We start from the raw sequence: 17,659 nt of genomic DNA, 5'->3' as shown, positions 1-17,659 counted from the left end.
GAAATGCGGGCAAGGGGGTTAACAAGTGGAGATGCAGAAAATAGGGCAAAATGGAGAACGTTGTCATGGGGACCGCAAGGCTAACCCCTGCTCTTGCAGGGAAAATGGCCTTAAAATGCCTGTTGTTGTTGTGTTGTTGAACATTCCCAAGAGCACAGTGGCCAACATAATTTTTAAATGGAAGAAGTTTGGAACATCCAGAACTCTTCCGAGAGCTGGCCGCCCAGCCAAACTGAGCAATCGGGGGAGAAGGGCGTTGGTAAGAGAGGTGACCAAGAACCCGATGGTCACTCTGGCTGAGCTCCAGAGATCCTGTGTGGAGATGGAAGAAACTTCCAGAAGGAAAACCATCACTGCAACACTCCACTGATCTGGGCTTTATGGCAGAGTGGCTAGTCTGAAGCCTCTCTTCAGTGAAAGACACGTGAAAGCCCACAGAAGCTTGTTTCTCACAGTCTGAGAGTCCTTTAGGTGCTTTTTTGCAAACTCCAAGCGGGCTTTCATGTGTCTTTCACTGAGGAGAGGCTTCCGTCTGGCCACTCTGGTATAAAGCCCAGATTGGTGGAGTGTTGCAGTGATGGTTTTCCTTCTGGAAGTTTCTCCCATCTCCACACAGGATCTCTGGAGCTCAGCCAGAGTGACCATCGGGTTCTTGGTCACCTCTCTTACCAAGGCCCTTCTCCCCCGATTGCTCAGTTTGGGCGGGCGGCCAGCTCTAGGAAGAGTCCTGGTTGTCCCAAACTTCTTCCATTTAAGAATTATGGAGGCCACTGTGCTCTTGGGAACCTTCAATGCAGCAGAATTTTTTTTGTAGGCTTCCCCAGATCTGTGCCTCGACACAATCCTGTCTCTGAGCTCTGCAGGCAGTTATTTCGACCTCGTGGCTTTGTTGTTCCCCGTCGTGCCGCGGAGCGAAAGGGGGACTCTGGTTTTCCCATCCGTCCGTGCGTCCGTCCGTGCGGGCGTGCATGCGTGCGTGTGTGCATACGTGCGTGCGTAAGCGAAGGACCGAATTCTAATTTGGTGTGTGGGTGAAACCCACGTCAAAATCCAAGATGGCCACCACCATGTACGTCTGAACCTTGTGAGCGGAATATCTTGAAAAATAAGCGAAGTACCAACTTCTAATCTTGTGTGTGGGTGTATCTAGGCATAAGGAAGAACGCTATTGAAAATTGGGTCACCACGTCAAAATCCAAGATGGACGCCACCATATATATGTCTGAACCTTGTGAGCGAAATATCTTGGAAAAATAAACGAACTGCTAACTTTTAATCTGGTGTGTGGGTGTATCTCGGCATAAGGAAGAACGCTATTGAAAATTGGTTCGCCGCATCAAAATCCAAGATGGCCGCCACCATGTATGTCTGAACCTTGTGAGCGAAATATCTTGAAAAATAAACGAACTACGAACTTCTAATCTGGTGTGTGGGTGTATCTACGCATAAGGGAGAACGCTATTGAAAATTGGGTCGCCACGTCAAAATCCAAGATGGCCGCCTTGCGTCGTCTACTTTGTCAACTCACATCACTTCACCGACGGGGGACCTCGGCGTAACGCTTGTTTTTGCTCTGATATGCATTGTCAGCTGTGAGACCTTATATAGACAGGTGTGTGCCTTTCCAAATCATGTCCAATCAATTGAATTTACCACAGGTGGACTCCAATCAAGGTGTCAAACATCTCAAAGATGATCAAGAGAAATGGGAGGCACCTGAGCTAAATTTCAAGTGTCATAGCAAAGGGTCTGAATACTTATGTCAATGTGATATTTCAGTTTTTTATTTTTTAATAAATTTGCAAAACTTTCTAAAATCCTGTTTTCTCTTTGTCATTATGGGGTATTGAGTGTAGATTGATGAGGGAAAAAATGAATTTAAACGATTTCAGCATAAGGCTGCAACATAACAAAATGTGAAAAAAGTGAAGGGGTCTGAATACTTTCTGAATGCACTGTATCGTCGAACCTATCATGTATCACAATCGCCATGCTCTACCTTGACGTTTTTCATTCAGTGTGAAACACAAACAAACCGATTGTTAAAATGACCATCAAATATTGAAAGCATAGACGTTATGTCTCTTCCAACAAAACGGTACGTATAGGCCTTAGGCGTTATGACTCATCTTCAGACCTCTTCGGACAAATTAAGCCTAGTTTTCTTAATACAGTGGTGTATTGTTTCAGTGGTATCATTTTCGTTATCTATATATAATGGAGCAAGTGTTTGTTTCTATGTATGTATGTATGCATGTATGTATGTCCGCTCTTCACCCATTGGTTGGACAGCTGACCTGACTCCACCCACAAATATAACCTGTAATACTTAATCAAAAGTACCAGAGACCAAAAAGACCCTCCCCGCCTGAAGACCTCCAAGACCGAGAAGACCGAGGGGACCCAAAATACCCAGAGGACCCTAAATACCCCAAAAGACCCTGAGGCCCCAAAGGATCCAAAGGAACCAATAGACCGCAAAGACTGAAAACACCCAATGGACCCCAAAGACACAAAATACCCCAAAGACCCCAAAGACCTTGAAGATGCAAAAGAACCCGAAGACCTAAAAGACCCCGGACTGAAAATATTCCAAAGACCCTTATCAACCATGAAGACCCCAAAAACCCCGAAGACCAAAGAGAACCAAAAAGACACTGAAGACCCAAAATACTCCAAAGACGCTTAAAGACCCAAAAGAGCCCAAAGACCTGAAAGGCCCCAAAGACCTAAAAGACGGAAAAGATCCATTGGACCCCAAAGACCCAAAATACCCCAAAGACCCTGAAGACCTAAAAGATCCAAAGGACCCAAAAGACCCTAAATACTCAAAAGACCCAAAAGACACAAAATATGCCAAAGATTATTGAAGACCCAAAAGGTCGAAAAGACCCAAAGACCCTATTGACCCCAAAGACCCAAAATACCCCAAAGATCAAAAAGACCCCAAAGATCCTTAAAGTCCCCAAAAAAACTCCAAAGAATTAAAAGACCCCAAAGAATGAAAAGACCCCAAAGACTGAAAAGACCCTGAAGAACCAAAAGCCTGAAAATAGCCTGAATACCCAAAATATCCTCAAAGTGGAACCCAAACGAAATCTTTTTTTTCTGAAAAACCATTGGCAATCATTAATCACAGTCTAATTTGAAGGGATTTTTTTAAATTTGCCAACCACAAAGTGCAGAAAAAACCCTAGACTGTCGATTTTCGAGATTGCCAGTGACATCACATTGTCAACTCACCGTGATCCTGCCGGTGATGGTACATAGAGAAACGGCGCATTGTGAGCTCGGATTCCGATACTGATTGGGGATGATGAAGGTGGGGGGATGGGGGTATTGTTAGCTATGGTGGCGGTTGACGTTGTATTGTGATGGGATGGTAAGGGGGGGAAGTGGCAGTTGGGGTTGTGGTTATTGATAGCTAGGGTGATGGCTGATGGGGGTTGTGAGGGGATGGAGGAGGGGGAGTAATGTGGTCATGGGTATTGCTAGCTAGGGTGACTGTTGAAGGGGGATTGGTGGGGGGAGGAGGAGTGTGTGGGGGGGATGGGTGTGGGGGGGATGCTTGATGGGAGATTGTGAGGGGATGGTGGAGGGGAAGGGAAAGAGGGGGTTGTGGGTTGGTTGTGGGTATTGATAGGTCGGGTGACGTTTGATGTTTTTGGGGTTTTTTTCCTGGAAAATTGAGATGCCACAAAAACCAAGGACACTTAAGTTGAACAGAAATCAGCAAGAGAAATATTACCAAAGGAAATCAGCAAGAAATCAAAGTCAAAGTGGTTGTGTAAGCAGATAGTATCCGATTGGAGAAAAATGTGTTGCACGCTTGGAACAAGATAGCCCGTAGGGCAGGTACTCTGCTCGTAATAATAATAATATAGTAAATATAGCCATAATACTTTAATCCCAATGTCATGAATGGAAGGTTAATGGATTGAAGCCTGTATGGTTCATGATCAATGCTAATCGGTGTTCGGCACTAATATTAATAACAGAGAGAGAGAGACAGACCACCTTTAGAGGCCATTTTTCCCCGCAGAGCAGGGGTTGGCCTTTTTGGGGCACCGTGGTCCCCTTTTTGAAGCAATGTTTTATGGCCGGATGCCCTTCCTGCAGCCAATTCTGATAGTCGCCTCTTGTGCCACACATGGAATTACCAGTGAGCTGGTACTCAATTTGCTGACCTCAGAAGGATGACATGCTGAGTCAACCCCCCTGGCATTAATTCAGCGATGACCAGGATTCAAACCCAGGATACAAGGATCCCAAGCCGGCTCCCTAACCGCTGAGCTAACACCAGGCTTAATATTAATTCCTTACTTCCTCTGTTATTAATATTACAGAGGAAGTAAGGAATTTGCCTCGGTTTTTTTTTGTTTTTGTTTTTTTACCGAGGCGAATTCCTTACTTCCTCTGTAATATTAATAACAGAGGAAGTAAGGAATTCGCCTCCATTAAAAAAAAAAAAAAGTAATATTATTTTTGAAATAATGATAACGTCACGTTGATATCATAGTAAATCTAATCATAACACTAATCCCTTCGTAGTGACTGCAAACATACTGGAAGTTAAAAATATCAAGCTCTACATTTTAAAGTCGCGACAGTTTTGTGTCCGTTACGTCATGACGTCTATGATGTCATTACGACGGCTGACTCCACCGACCGACATTTTAATTTACGAGTACACCTGCTCACTACGGGAGTGGCAGGAAGGGTCATCCATCTTTGGGATATGTAGATTACAGTCGATCTATGGTCGGGTCTCAAGAACATTGGGTGTGTTCATTTACCAAGTTCATGTAGAGAGATCGCCAAGTGGTTTAAGCATTCAAGCAAGTACTCCATTCAAAACCCTTAAGGAACGGCTGGCTTGGCAAGCACTAGCTAGCTGCCTGGTAAATGAGCACACCTCCAACCCTTGTGGTGTATATAGATTACAGTAGATCTTCGCTCAGTTCTGGAAGTAAAACTTACCTCACGGGTGTCAGGATTCCTCCAAATTTCTCTATTTAATGTTATGTACAGCATTAGCGACTGTTTGAAAAGCTAATCATATGTGTTTGTGGTTTATAATATTGTACAAGCCCGGCTACGCCGCTGTTTGACTTTCGGTCTTGTTTTATCCCTCGATATGAATACAGAATAACAAGATTGAGTATTTCACAATACAGATACCTCAAAGCGTAGTTGGATTCTATATGATCTCAGAAGGAACAATCTTTATGAAAGTAAATCTTCGTGTACACTCGCACACCAATACACCGACTCACATCAATTAGTAAAGCCTCTTCATGCAAAGTTAGAAAGTAATTGAAGCCATAAGTTAAATTCCCTGAAAAGTTTTCATATTTTTCAAGATAACTGAGATACCGCCTCATGAATAACATTATATTAACAATCAAAGTCTGAACGGTAGATTTTTAAAATGCCCCTTGCTTTAAGCCTCTTAGTTATTGATGTCAAATATTATATCGTCAATCTTTTATTTCACCACGGCCCTCACACTTTTTCTGTGCAGGTATTCTTCTCGAGGCCAAAGGTACCTGTGAATGTGGAAGCTGAAAACGAGTAAAGTGCCATCTGCCATGTGAAAACCTCGTGCAATATTTGAATGACAGTAATTTTATCGGAGGAAACGATCCAGCACATTGAAACATATTCTTAATTTTAATTTTCCATATATTCGTTTATCTTTGGAACTATATTTTTTGGGTACTGACAAAGTTCTAGTATTTAAATGTCTGTATCATGTGAGCCTTGACTTGTTTTTGTTTTGGGTGGGGATAAAATATCTACTTTTGTTGGAATAAAAAGGTATAATACTTGATGCAAGTTGCACATATGAAGACTGTATTGTACGCTTGGCGCTGGCGCTATTTTGAAACAAATGTGCGATGAATTTATGGATTCTGTTCCAAATATATCAAATGATTTGTTTGCCACCATTCTATTCCCATTTGCCTCCCCTGACATGTACTAAATAAAATAAAAATGTATATCTTACTTCAGATGACAACACTTTTTTGTATTTTTTTTTAACCTCAAAAAGCAGATAATTTGTTTGTTTGTTTTTCTATGTTAAAGGCTCCATTCGTGGACTGTATCATCCTCATTGAGACCAGGCTTGAAATTAAACGGAAAAGAACTGAAGTAATGGAGAAGCGAAGAGAAGGAAAATGTACGATTTTTAAGGAATTGAAAAACATGCCTTTTGAAAAGGGATATGGGAATTGTGAGATCCCGAAGAAGACTGTAAGATTCAAGATGCTTTGGGGTGCCTCGTTATAACTATTGGGAAAGACATGAGAAGATAAACAACTGCAATTATGCTGTTTGGAATGAAAATACAGATATTGAGTTCAAATTAATGAGGAAATGACGTGTGGGTTTCTACTTCCTGACCGTGACATTCACGGATTCGCCATATGCAGATTCGCCATTGACTGGGTATAGAACCATTCAAACGGGAATGGTTTTCGTGCAAGTCCTTTACAAACCTGCTGTCCATGCTTGATGTTTGACCACAGGTGGCACAGGAATGTGGAATTTATTCGTTCATGGTTTCCCATTCACCGCTTCCACATTGTGTGCTTACTTTCGGCTCCCCACCAGTAACATACACACACACACACACACACACACACACACAGTTAGGGTTAGGGTACCCGTGCTTAGCAGGGGTATGTATATATATATATATATATATATATATATATATATATATTTATATATATATATATATATATATATAAAGTAATTACCAGTGAGCCAGAAGATATATATCTGGAATTACCAGAAGATATATATACTCCCGTAGTGAGCAGGTGTACAGTAAAACTTCCTCCAACACGGCTTCCTCGAAAGCGGTTTCCAATTTACACGCTGAATTAAATGCGTTAAAACCTCCCGAACGCGAGGGTGTGTTTCGCATTTACGCGATCGTGAATGGTGTTTTCCCAAAGATTTATATTATTCTTATTCCTTGTTACTTTACTGTACTTTACTTAACCCTTGTCCACACAAGGGAGGTATTCTTAGGCTAAATACAAGGCTAAAAAAGACCCCCTTTGATTTTACCCCCTTTGTAAAGGGAGAAAGACCCCCTTTGGGGGTAAGACCCCCTTTGTAAAGTAAAGGGGGTAAGACCCCCTTTGTAAAAAAGACCCCCTATTAACTTTGATTGTTAATATAATGTTATTCGATTTTACATTCCAGATTAATTGCGACAAAAACGGCCGGCGTTTTCCCAAAGATTTTGATATCCTGAAATTCGGATTTGATTACACTAGTACACCCGCAGACTCCGGGAGGGGCAGGGAGGGTCATTCCTCTTTGGGGTATATAGATTACAGTCGATCTATGGCCGGGTCTCAAGAACATTGGGTGTGTGTTCATTTACCAAGTTTCTTGTGAAAATATCACCAAGTGGTTTAAGCATTTGAGCAAGCACTCCATTCAAAACCGTTAAGGAATGGCTGGCTTGGCAAGCGCTAGCTAGTTGCTTGGTAAAGGAGCACAACCTGAGCTTCCTTTCAGTTTCGTATGAAACAGCAGGAGCAAGTTTCAAAAGTTCGCTTCAAAAAATGCCACGGAGGCGGCAGAAAGGGCCATGTTATTAAACCAACATGTGTGGGTTATGTAGAGTTCAGTAGATCTTCGCTCCGTTCTGTAAGTAAACCTTACTCCACAGATGTCGGGGTTCCTCCAAATTTCTTCATTTAGTGTTATAAAGAGCATTAGCGACTGTTTAAAAAGCTAGGCATACGTGTATGTGGTGTATAATATTTTTACTTCCTGCAGAAGCCATTGCTCCCACAGAAACACCATTAAAAGTATAAGGCATAAGCTATTTATACACGTTATCACTGCAGGAAAAATGCCTTGGGGAAGCGGGACATTATTAGTATTAATATTGTTTTCTAATAACATTAACAATATGCGATTATCATTCATTTTGTTATTAAAAGCATCTTTGGAAAAACGCCATGATAAATCTTTGGAAATATGCCACGTTAAAGCTAATTTCACATTTATATACACCTCAACGTGCAGCCCCATTGTCGGCAATGGTGGGAAAACTCACTCGGGGGGAGAAAACCCCCTTGGGGAGGGAGGCAAATGAATGCGTTACAACCTTCATTGTGTAACCCTTCGTCATCCTGTCAAGTTTGGTTGAGATTGGATAAGTAACTGCAGAATGTGTTGGCGTCAAAAATTCATCAGACAGACAGACACAAATGGCGCATTTTCGTATGATGGAAGAAGAAGAAGTAGAAAAACTGTTGAAGTCCCATGGAGAAGAACTGTCCACTGAAGAACTTGTGACCCAGACGTCTCATGAAGAAGACAATGAAGAGCCAGAAAGGCAGAATTAACCACCAAACTGCTGGAGGAGCTCTTCAAGGCAACAAGAACTACCCAAGAAATTGCTGTAAGGATAGATCCTTTTGTGGAAAGAAGCCTGAAGTTCAAGTGGGCCATTGAACCATCTTTAAATCCCTACACAGAACTTCACAGGGAGTTAAAACAGAAGGCAAAGCAAGTGCTTATAACACAATTCTTTAGGCCTACTTCAACAGCTACCAGCAGCAATTCAACAGCTACCAGCAGCAATTCAACAGCTACCAGCAGCAATTCAACAATTACCAGCAGCACTTCAACATCTACCAGCAGCAATTCAACAGCTACCAGCAGCAATTCAACAGCTACCAGCAGCAATTCAACCCCTTCCACCAGCACTTCAACGCCACCCACCCTGCAAATCATCACCCAAAACTCTGTTGTGGATTAATTTAACCTTGAAATGACTCAAGAATTACATTGTCCAAAACTTCTCAGAAGATGATTGACTGATTTTTAATTCACGTGGGAGATCTCACTTAGGTTACAAGAAAGAAGACAAACACACACACACACACACACCAATTTCCAACGCAAAATCCTGACACAAAATCAAAGCAAAATCCTGGCACAAAACCTACTGCCAGAATCTTCTACAGCAAGAATCCCAATAGTTTGCTTCAACACGGCTGTCTTATAGTTGGAGATCAAACAGAAAGCAGGGGGGATGAAGGTGAAGGAGAGGGAGGGAGAGGAGGAGAGTAGATTTGGGTGAGTGAGGAACAAGATAACAGATCGGACATAGGTCAGGAAACTTTGGCAAGTTTAACAGTAATTCGTGGTCTCTCAGCGCCATCTGTTGGATCCATCCATGGTGCTGCAGGTCTTCCGTGATCAATTAAAAGAAGAGCAACACATTATGCAACTCGTTATCTCTTAACCCAGCTATAAACGTCTAACAGCCTGATTTACATATTATTACAAAGAATTTGGCATTTCTTACACTTCAGTACAAACAGGTTCTATTGCTTTTAAGATAACATCTCGATTCCGTGACGAAGACCATCTGGATTGTCCGCTCCCTCCAGCTTGGGGGAGATGAGGGTCACAGAAAGTACAATTCTCAGTAATTGTGAAGATGCAGTTATATCTAGTGGTCTCAATACATATTGTTGTAGTTGTGCCATAAAGGCAAACTCCCTATAGTTAAATTGCACGACAACATGTATCCTGCATTAGTTAGTTATTTTCTATTGAATGTACAGATTAGCCATGCCCCATTGTGTAGTAAAGAAAAGACCAATATGCGTTGAGGTTAGGCAGGATGTTCGTTGGTTAAACGCATAGCCATTAAGATGTGCAGAGAGGCGTGGCCAGACGTACAGGCCCACGTGACCAGTAAGGGGGCGGGACAACCCGTCTCCATTATGCGGCAAGCCTCAGCCAATGAGAGGCTCTGAACATTTTGAAGGGCGTGACCAAGCCTGATAATAGCCAACGCTCAGGGATGATCAACCTCTTGCTTTCGGGGACATCGTGGAAGACACACCTGGATTCCCTTTTCCCTGGGATTTCACCACGTGGAGAACACACCTGCGCTATTGCCCTTTCGCCAAGTCCTGCTGCTCTGTTCTCTTTTTGCCGTTGGGACTGCTTCAAGGACACCTACGCTATTGCCCTTTCGCCACGTCCTCCTGCTCTGTTCTCTCTTTGCCTCGTGGACGACACGATTCTCTTGCGTTTGGGACTTTCACCGAGACACACCTGGATTATCTTGGCTTTGGATTTTCGCCGCGCACACGAGGTTGTGCTCTTGACTTGGATTTTGCCTCGTAGACGACACGTGTTGTGCCTTTGTTCGGCGCCCGACACTCATCGTGTCTGCGCCGAGCTTTTGCGCCATCTGGCTGACTCGCAAGCATTGGCAATTTCTACTCGTCTCACCTGCGTTAAAGTCCGTTGGACATTACCTTATCTAGGCTGCACGTCTCGCATCGAGGATCGAGCCACGCACACCAGACCACGTGGGTGCCAGCGAGGAACTCATTTGGACCAGTACGTACACTGGTATGATCTTTAATAACCAGAGTGCCTTTTGTGTGTGTGTGTGTGTGTGTGTGTGTGTGTGTGTGTGTGTGTGTGTGTGTGTGTCAGAGTGTGAAGGTACCAGTCGGGGTTTATTAGGATAGGTAAGACTTGGTAAGCTAAATCTTTGTCTCTGTTCTCTGTGCCTTGTACAAATAAAAGGCTGTACATTTGTTCTTTACTTCCCAACTATGCGGTACATCCTTTTCTCCAATTGGCCTTGCACCACCCGGGACCGAATTAGGCTCGAATCGGATTTATAATTCTTGTTGGGATAAGGCCGCTTTCCACACCATGTGCAAAACCGCTCGGCATTCCAAAAGGTGTGTGGAAGTGAGGGTTTGATCCCCGGTTTCTCCGGTCACGTGTCTTGAAGGTATTTGGGAATTTTGGGAATGCTGAAGCAATCCGTCAATCACGAGTATAGTCGCACGCGGTCTACGGCCTGTGTCATACAAATTTGATGAACATAGGAACTGGGAGTTTGTGGAGAAATGGGGCATAACCCCCCCCCCCCTCCTCAGTACGTCGACAAACCTGGGATTGGCAACAATATGTTGTACTAAATTAATAGAATTAATTCCAGTGTGAACAAGAAAGTGTACATTCATTTTGATTCCCCAGCGAACGGTATTTCTCCACCCCTGTTGCTAGGCGACAATCTAACTTTTCCCGTGGAATGCGACTTGCGCAATCTTGCACAAAAGTTAACACTTATTAATATAACTTCAGAACTGCTCGAAAGGCTTATACAAACATAATAATAATTAAAAGTGTTTTGTTCTCCAGTTTAAGTCATTGAATATTTGAGTTAAAGTTTTAAATTCATTTCAAAGGTAATATGAAATCATAGACGGCCCTTTGGAGAACAAAGAATGCTTTGAAACTCTCCTTCAAGATGTCTCTGATTCCTTAATATCTCTTCCTGGTTACTCACTCCTCCGGTATGACAGACCTGAGCCTCGTCTTGGTGGTGGGGTGGCTATCTTTATCAAAAACTCTCTTCCTCACTCTCCTTGCACTGCCCTCTCTCCACCACACCCCCAGGAGTACCTCTGGCTACGGCGGCCTCTCCGCTCCCACCTTTTGTTCAGATGTGTTCTGTACCGTCCTCCAAACAGTGATGACTCCATTTACATTTCGCTGTCTGACACCATGGACCAACTTCTATCCACTCATCCCAACTCTCTCTTCCTCATATGTGGCGACTTCAACTGTCATCATGCCAGCTGGCTGGGTGTGGGTTCCTCTCTCACCAGTCATGGCACCTCAGCAAAGGACTTCTGTGACTCACTGGGATTGACACAATCTGTCAATTTCCCGACCCGGATCTCAGTCATTGGAGTATCTTCTCTTCTAGACTTGGTTATGGCAAACTTCCCTGCAAAGGTCTGCTGCTCTTCTTCTGCTCCAATCGGTTCTTCTGATCATGTGCTTGTTAAAGTGGACATCTCTCTGGCCATTCTCAGAGAGCCTCCTCAGCGTCGACGAGTCTGGCATTTCACTCAGGTTGACTGGCACGGTCTTCAAGCAGCCATCAATCATCTGGACTGGTCTCCCATCTCTACTGCCTCTGACATCAATACTTCCTGGGAGTTCTTCCAAAGCAAACTGCTCTCATGCACAGATTTATCTCATCTTGTCTTCAGTAGTCTTACCTTTCCTCCCGTGCATGGTACACTGAACTTTGTGGTGGGTCAGTTGCCCTGAAACAACTTGCCTTTGCCTCTTGGAAGGCTAATCCTACTGAAGGCAATCTCAGTTCCTTCCACCAAGCTCAGAACAAGTGTGTGTCTACCCTCAGGAGTGCCAGGAAGCACTATCTCTCCACACTCAAGAATGAACTCTCAAACCTCTCTCCTTCCTCCAAAGCCTGGTGATGTCTGGTCAAATCCGTTTCTGGTGTTTGTTCCCCCTCCATCCCCTCCCTTTCCTCAAATGGCTACGCAGTTGACACCGCACGTGACAAAGCCGAATGCCTCAACTTTGTGTTTGCCTCAAAATCTTGTGTCCCAAACCCATCTCTCTCTGTTCCCACCTTACCCAGTCGAACCTAACTGCTCCTGGACTTTGTGTCCTTCTCTCCTGACAAGGTGGAGAAGTTTTTGTCAAACCTCGACTCTGATTCTGCAACTGGACCAGACGGCATCAGCCCACGGGTCCTAAAATCCTGCTCTGCCGCTCTATCTCACCCTCTCTCTGTTATTTTCACCCTCTTTTTTGCTCAAGGTCATCTGCCAGCATCTTTGAAATCAGCAAACATTACCGCTTTACACAAAAAGGTGCTAAAACAGATCCTTGCAACTACAGACCAATCAGCCTGTTCCCAATTATCAGCAAAGTCATGGAATCCATCATTGCTTTGGATATCAAATCCTTTAGTCTAGATGGACATAGGGGTCCACGCGCCCCCCCCCCCGGTTTTTTTTATGCCACCTGATTTTTCCTAATCCTCAAAGTGTCTACTTTCAGAATCTGCCAGGTATCAAGCTGAAATAATGTCCAAAAGGCTTAATTTTTAACCCTTTATTGCAACTAACCCGAAACCGAAAAAAAATAATTGATGTAGAAAGAGGCATAACTTTTGAAGTAAACAACATACAGAGACAAATTAATACACTTTTCCATACAATTCTGACCCCAGGAATTCAATGGGATGGTTATTTTAGACATTTGACAACATTTTGACTCTATTTCTGGACAAAAACAGCAAAACAATGCCAAAAATGTGTGTATAACCAACTATCTTTTCATTTTTTCAAGCGCATAGGGTGAATTTTTGTTCACCACCAGTTTTTTCTTAATCATTTAAGTGTCTATTTGAAGATTATATTGGGTACCAAGCTGAAATAATGTCCCATGGGGTTTATTTTTAACCCTTTATTGCACCAAACTCAAACCTGAAAAATCATAGTATTATATAAAGTTGCATAACTTTTGATGTAAACAACTTGCAGAGACAAATGAACACATTTTCCATACAATTCTGACCCAAGGAATTCTTTATTACTAATTATGTATTGACATTCGACAACATTTTGACTCTTTATTGTAAAATACAGCAAAAATACAGCCATGAATGTTAATAAGACAACTATAGGCCTATGTTTTCATGTCACTACCAACTAGCTGACCTAAACTACTCATTGTCCTCATCATCACTGAAGAAATCTTCTAATTCGATTTCTTCCAACTCCAGCTCTTCATCCTCATGCTCGTACTCTCCATCCTCTTCACCCACATACAAGTTATTGTTGGCGTAATCAGCCACCTTGTCAAGAGCTGCCTGCTCTTCTGGCTCTGCTCTCTGAGCCAGTACCTCAACAAGAGAAGGAGGGAGGATGGGTCCAATTGTCCAAATGGGTTCCAACACCTCCTCTTCTCCTGTCTTCTCCCAGCCCATGCCTGGATCACATGGTTTTGGGCTCTCGATTATTGCCTCGTCTGCTCTCTTATAGAAGGCTACTCTGTAGTTGGCTCGCTGCACATGTGGAATGAGACAGACCTTGGGGGGAGGCAGGCGTTCCAGGTCCACTTTTGACTTTGAGTCCAGGACTTTGTCAGCACCGACCATTATTTTAAGCATCTTCACTCGTACTGCGTCAACTGATGTCATCCGTGCTTGGCCATACATGATGCACGTGAAGCTCTCCATCTCCTGTTGTAGCTCATCTGTGACCAGCCAGTCTGCACCAAGCTGCCTGAAAGCGTTGTGGAGTTTGGGATTCTTCTGCAGCTTCTTCAGGGGATTCACCTTGCCTTTGCCTTTAAAAGCGCTGGTACAGTCCTCCCCAGTAAATACATAGAATCCCAGCAGGGTGCTACAGTAGTCAGGGCCCAGTGATTCAGACAGTTCCGTCACATTTATGAGTGTGCGATGTTTGCCAGAGCCGTGGTCAAGGTAGATGGAGAGGTTGATCCTGCTGGTATGGTAGAGGAGGATCATCAGAATGTCTGTGTCAGGTGTCCTCACCACACAGGACTTGTACCCCCATTTGACAGCCTGTTGGAGGTACAGGACAATACGGCTGTCTGTCTCCTCCTGGTTGGACCGCAGTTCGTAGATCTCAGAAGTCTGCACCTGTAACAAATAAAGAAACTAAATACTACTACACAGTGTAACAAATAATACATATGACAAAAACTGCATGACTTAAAATGTTTAAGAGCCCAAATATGGTCTGCAATTGTACATGTGTGAAGTCGAGAATATTCACATTTCAAGAGCCATTTGGTCTATCTAGTATTGTAGAGTCTAAAGATGAATTTCAAAGCATTGTGTATAGGGTGACTGCTTAAGTCACGCATCTTCTGTCAACTTACTTTTCCATTTGTTGATGTTAAGTCATAGGATCTCCCGTCAACACACACCACTGCTTTCATGCTCTTCTCAATCCGGGATGCTGCCGCATTGCTCCCCCAGACCTTGAGAAGCAGGTCACATAGCTGCTTCTTGTTTAGCTCATTGCCAAGGAATGACTTAAAGTCATAGGGCCTGCGGGTGTTTGGACCATCAATTATGTACTTCTCAGTAGAGCCGCGCCTGAGCCTCTCCTGGGCTTTGATGGAATCTGGCTGGTAGCAATCTGTGGAGAACACAAAATGGTGCTTGGCAACCATTTGGTCCAGGAGCTGCATGCAAATCTCTCCACAGGTTGGTGGGAGGTTGGACATCATGTGGAAGAGGGCATTTCCATCCTGTATTAAGAGGGCATCCTTGGGGTAAGGTACCTCTTCGTCCCTGTCCTGCAGCAGATGGTGAAGGATGGTGGCCTTGTTTGTTTTGGCAAAATAGCCATCCGGAGAGCCAAGGGCATGAGGAACAGGTGAGAGGGGATACCGCATGAGTTCCTCAAGGTTTATGGGCATCTCCATAATCTGCGATTTAACAAGCAGCTGAAAGGCGAGGTTGCTCTGCTCCTTGTATACAAAGAGCTGCAATGGAAAATAAAGAAATGAGGAAGGCATAAATACAACAGTTTAATTTTCTTTCTGAAGAATGTTTTTTTGTGTAATTAAATATGCAATTAGTATAAGTTGAATCAATATCCACCTTCCCCTGTGCGGATGTAAGTTTGACCCTCTTGCAGCAGTGATCCATCGTCTTGAGCTTAAGTTTCTTGAGGCGATCAAAGAACTCCTTCCTCTTGGAAACAAAGCGCTCTTGGATGAACTGCTCCTTGGCAGCCCTGCCTGCAGCCTCGGCCCGCAGCACGTCAGCCTCAACTTCTGGATCGATGGGAGCTCCAGATGCTAGGGAGTACAGTCGGTTTTTGTCTGGGATTCTCCAGGGGTTTGTGAAGCCCTTGATGGCAGAGAGGACGCTCTGCACGGCCTCTTCAGACTTTTTGATTTGGGCAGGCTCCAGCTCACGGTGCTTGCCTGCCTTCGGCATCTCAGGGTCGTCAATCATGCCGCACATCTCAAGAGTAAGCTCATAGAGCTGAGCGCGGGCAGAGGTTGTGCGGCACCACTTCTGCTATGCGCCACAGTTGTTGAAGAGACCGAGTAGACCACCTGCAATGTAGAGAGGGAGAAGTTTGAATTTTATCATCACAACCAACATGAACCTGTAATTAAATATAGGTGATATATATATATAATATAGTTATTGTCTCCACACACTGACATACCTGAAGACTTAGCAAACCTCATGAATGTCTCCTCCATGGTCTTGTCCACTGCTGCGAGAGCCCCTGGGATCAGTGATCTTGCAACAGCTATGGCTCCAAGCTTGATGTAATCAAGAGCAACAGGATGGGAGAGGTCTATGTTTGTGAGAAAGGCCTCAAACCAGGTCAGGTACCTGTAGGAAATGAATAATAATTAAAGTTAATACTACAAGTAAGCTCCACTTACACATTTTTATATATCGAGTATTTAAGGGAATGAGTGTATAGATTACCTGGCGTAGTTGTGGCCATCATACGCAAAGAAGAGATCTGCCATGGCACCGTTGCAGTGATGGAAGAGCTCGAAATCGTTGGTTTTCACAGCAAAATCCATCATGAAGACCAGCCTTGCATGATCCATCACAGAGAGCCAGAACATGCCCGTTTTGCCCAGGTGGCCCCTGCGTACCTTGTTTTGGTATCGGAGGAACTGATCAATCAGCTTGAGCAGTGCGGGATCCTTCAGAGTGGAGTCAAGGCTCTCAGAAGTGCAGCAGTGGATGAGGTTGATGAGGGTCTCGTATGGGATGTCTGGTTTCTCCTCCTCCAGGAAAACATTGAACAGCAACCGTTCAAGTTCCTCTGTGACCACCTTCAGACTGAAGAGAGCCTTGGCATATGACTTCCCGCTCAGGATGCTTTTCAGGCAACCACTGGTTGCGAGGCCGGCTTCTATGAGGATCTCAGCGTAGCCAGCTCCAAGACACTTGCGCCCAGTGAGCCTGCCCATGTAATTAATGGCCGTGTGAAACTTGCCAATGAGGATCACATGCTTACTGAATTCCTCCCCATACTTCCATACTATAGGACAGGCCTTCATGACCACTCCCAGGTCAAACGTGTTGATAGTGTATGGCTGTCCAACCTCCTCCGTTGCTGCCTCGGACCTCTTGAGTAGCTCATACACCACTGCGTTGTCTGTAATGGGCTGGTTGATGGGGGTGTAAAAGTCAATTGTAGATTTCCTAGGAGGCACTTTCCCTGTGCTTGAAGTAAAACCACCAAATCCAGGAACCTGCTGCTTGCCCTGGCTGCTTAACCATCTGCAGAGGAGATGGGCGTTGTACTGCAACATTGAGGCATCATATGACTCTTGGTTTTCAGCAGGAGGGGTAAAGTTGGCCTGCATGGGGAATTTGGGGCCAACTCTTTTGAATGCCAGCTCTGGCAGCGTCTCGGGAGGCGTGATCTTAAGGCTTCTCATCTTGGATGACCTGTCATAGAGAGGAAGGGTCCTGTTCTTGGTGCTCACATGGCTCTTTCACCTCTTGAATCATGATTCCCCCGGCGCTGTTTACAACATTTGAGCCATGAACGTTGGTGGTGATTCTGTTCAGGTTGTCCCACTCGCTGTGAAAAACAGTGTTTCCCTCGCCGGTGATGATTTGAGGGGTCAGGTGGGTGGAAATCTCATCAAAAGCCTTGGCCATTGCTGTCTCAAGTTCCATACTGAAGTCATATGTCTCTGAGTGTCCTAGTCGTGAAAGGATGGTTGTGAGCTGCAAAGATAGAAAATTGCTTTATATCAATATCAAATACCTGTATCAAACACAGTA

The 17,659-nt window shown here is 44.1% G+C and overlaps 2 protein-coding genes across 2 annotated transcripts in view; one reads left to right on the top strand and one right to left on the bottom strand.

Moving 5' to 3' along the window:
* LOC137425815 (uncharacterized) overlaps nt 1–17,659 on the top strand; it is a 1,363,480-nt gene that overhangs the window by 244,738 nt on the left and 1,101,083 nt on the right. The gene's annotated exons all lie outside the window — the stretch shown is intronic.
* Nucleotides 13,306–15,902, bottom strand: LOC137424492 (uncharacterized). The gene is made up of 3 exons (XM_068111989.2): nt 15,485–15,902; nt 14,755–15,366; nt 13,306–14,512 (listed from the first exon to the last, which is right to left on the bottom strand). Exons 1-3 carry the CDS (start codon nt 15,851–15,853, stop codon nt 13,571–13,573), a joined length of 1,923 nt encoding a protein of 640 aa, XP_067968090.2. The 5' UTR covers nt 15,854–15,902; the 3' UTR covers nt 13,306–13,570.

The sequence above is a fragment of the Myxine glutinosa genome, chromosome 4, assembly GCF_964187855.1.
Source record: "Myxine glutinosa chromosome 4, kmMyxGlut1.1, whole genome shotgun sequence".
Classification (NCBI taxonomy): domain Eukaryota; kingdom Metazoa; phylum Chordata; class Myxini; order Myxiniformes; family Myxinidae; genus Myxine; species Myxine glutinosa.
The sequence above is the reverse complement of the archived record's forward strand: the minus strand, read 5'-3'. Positions and strand labels throughout refer to the sequence as shown.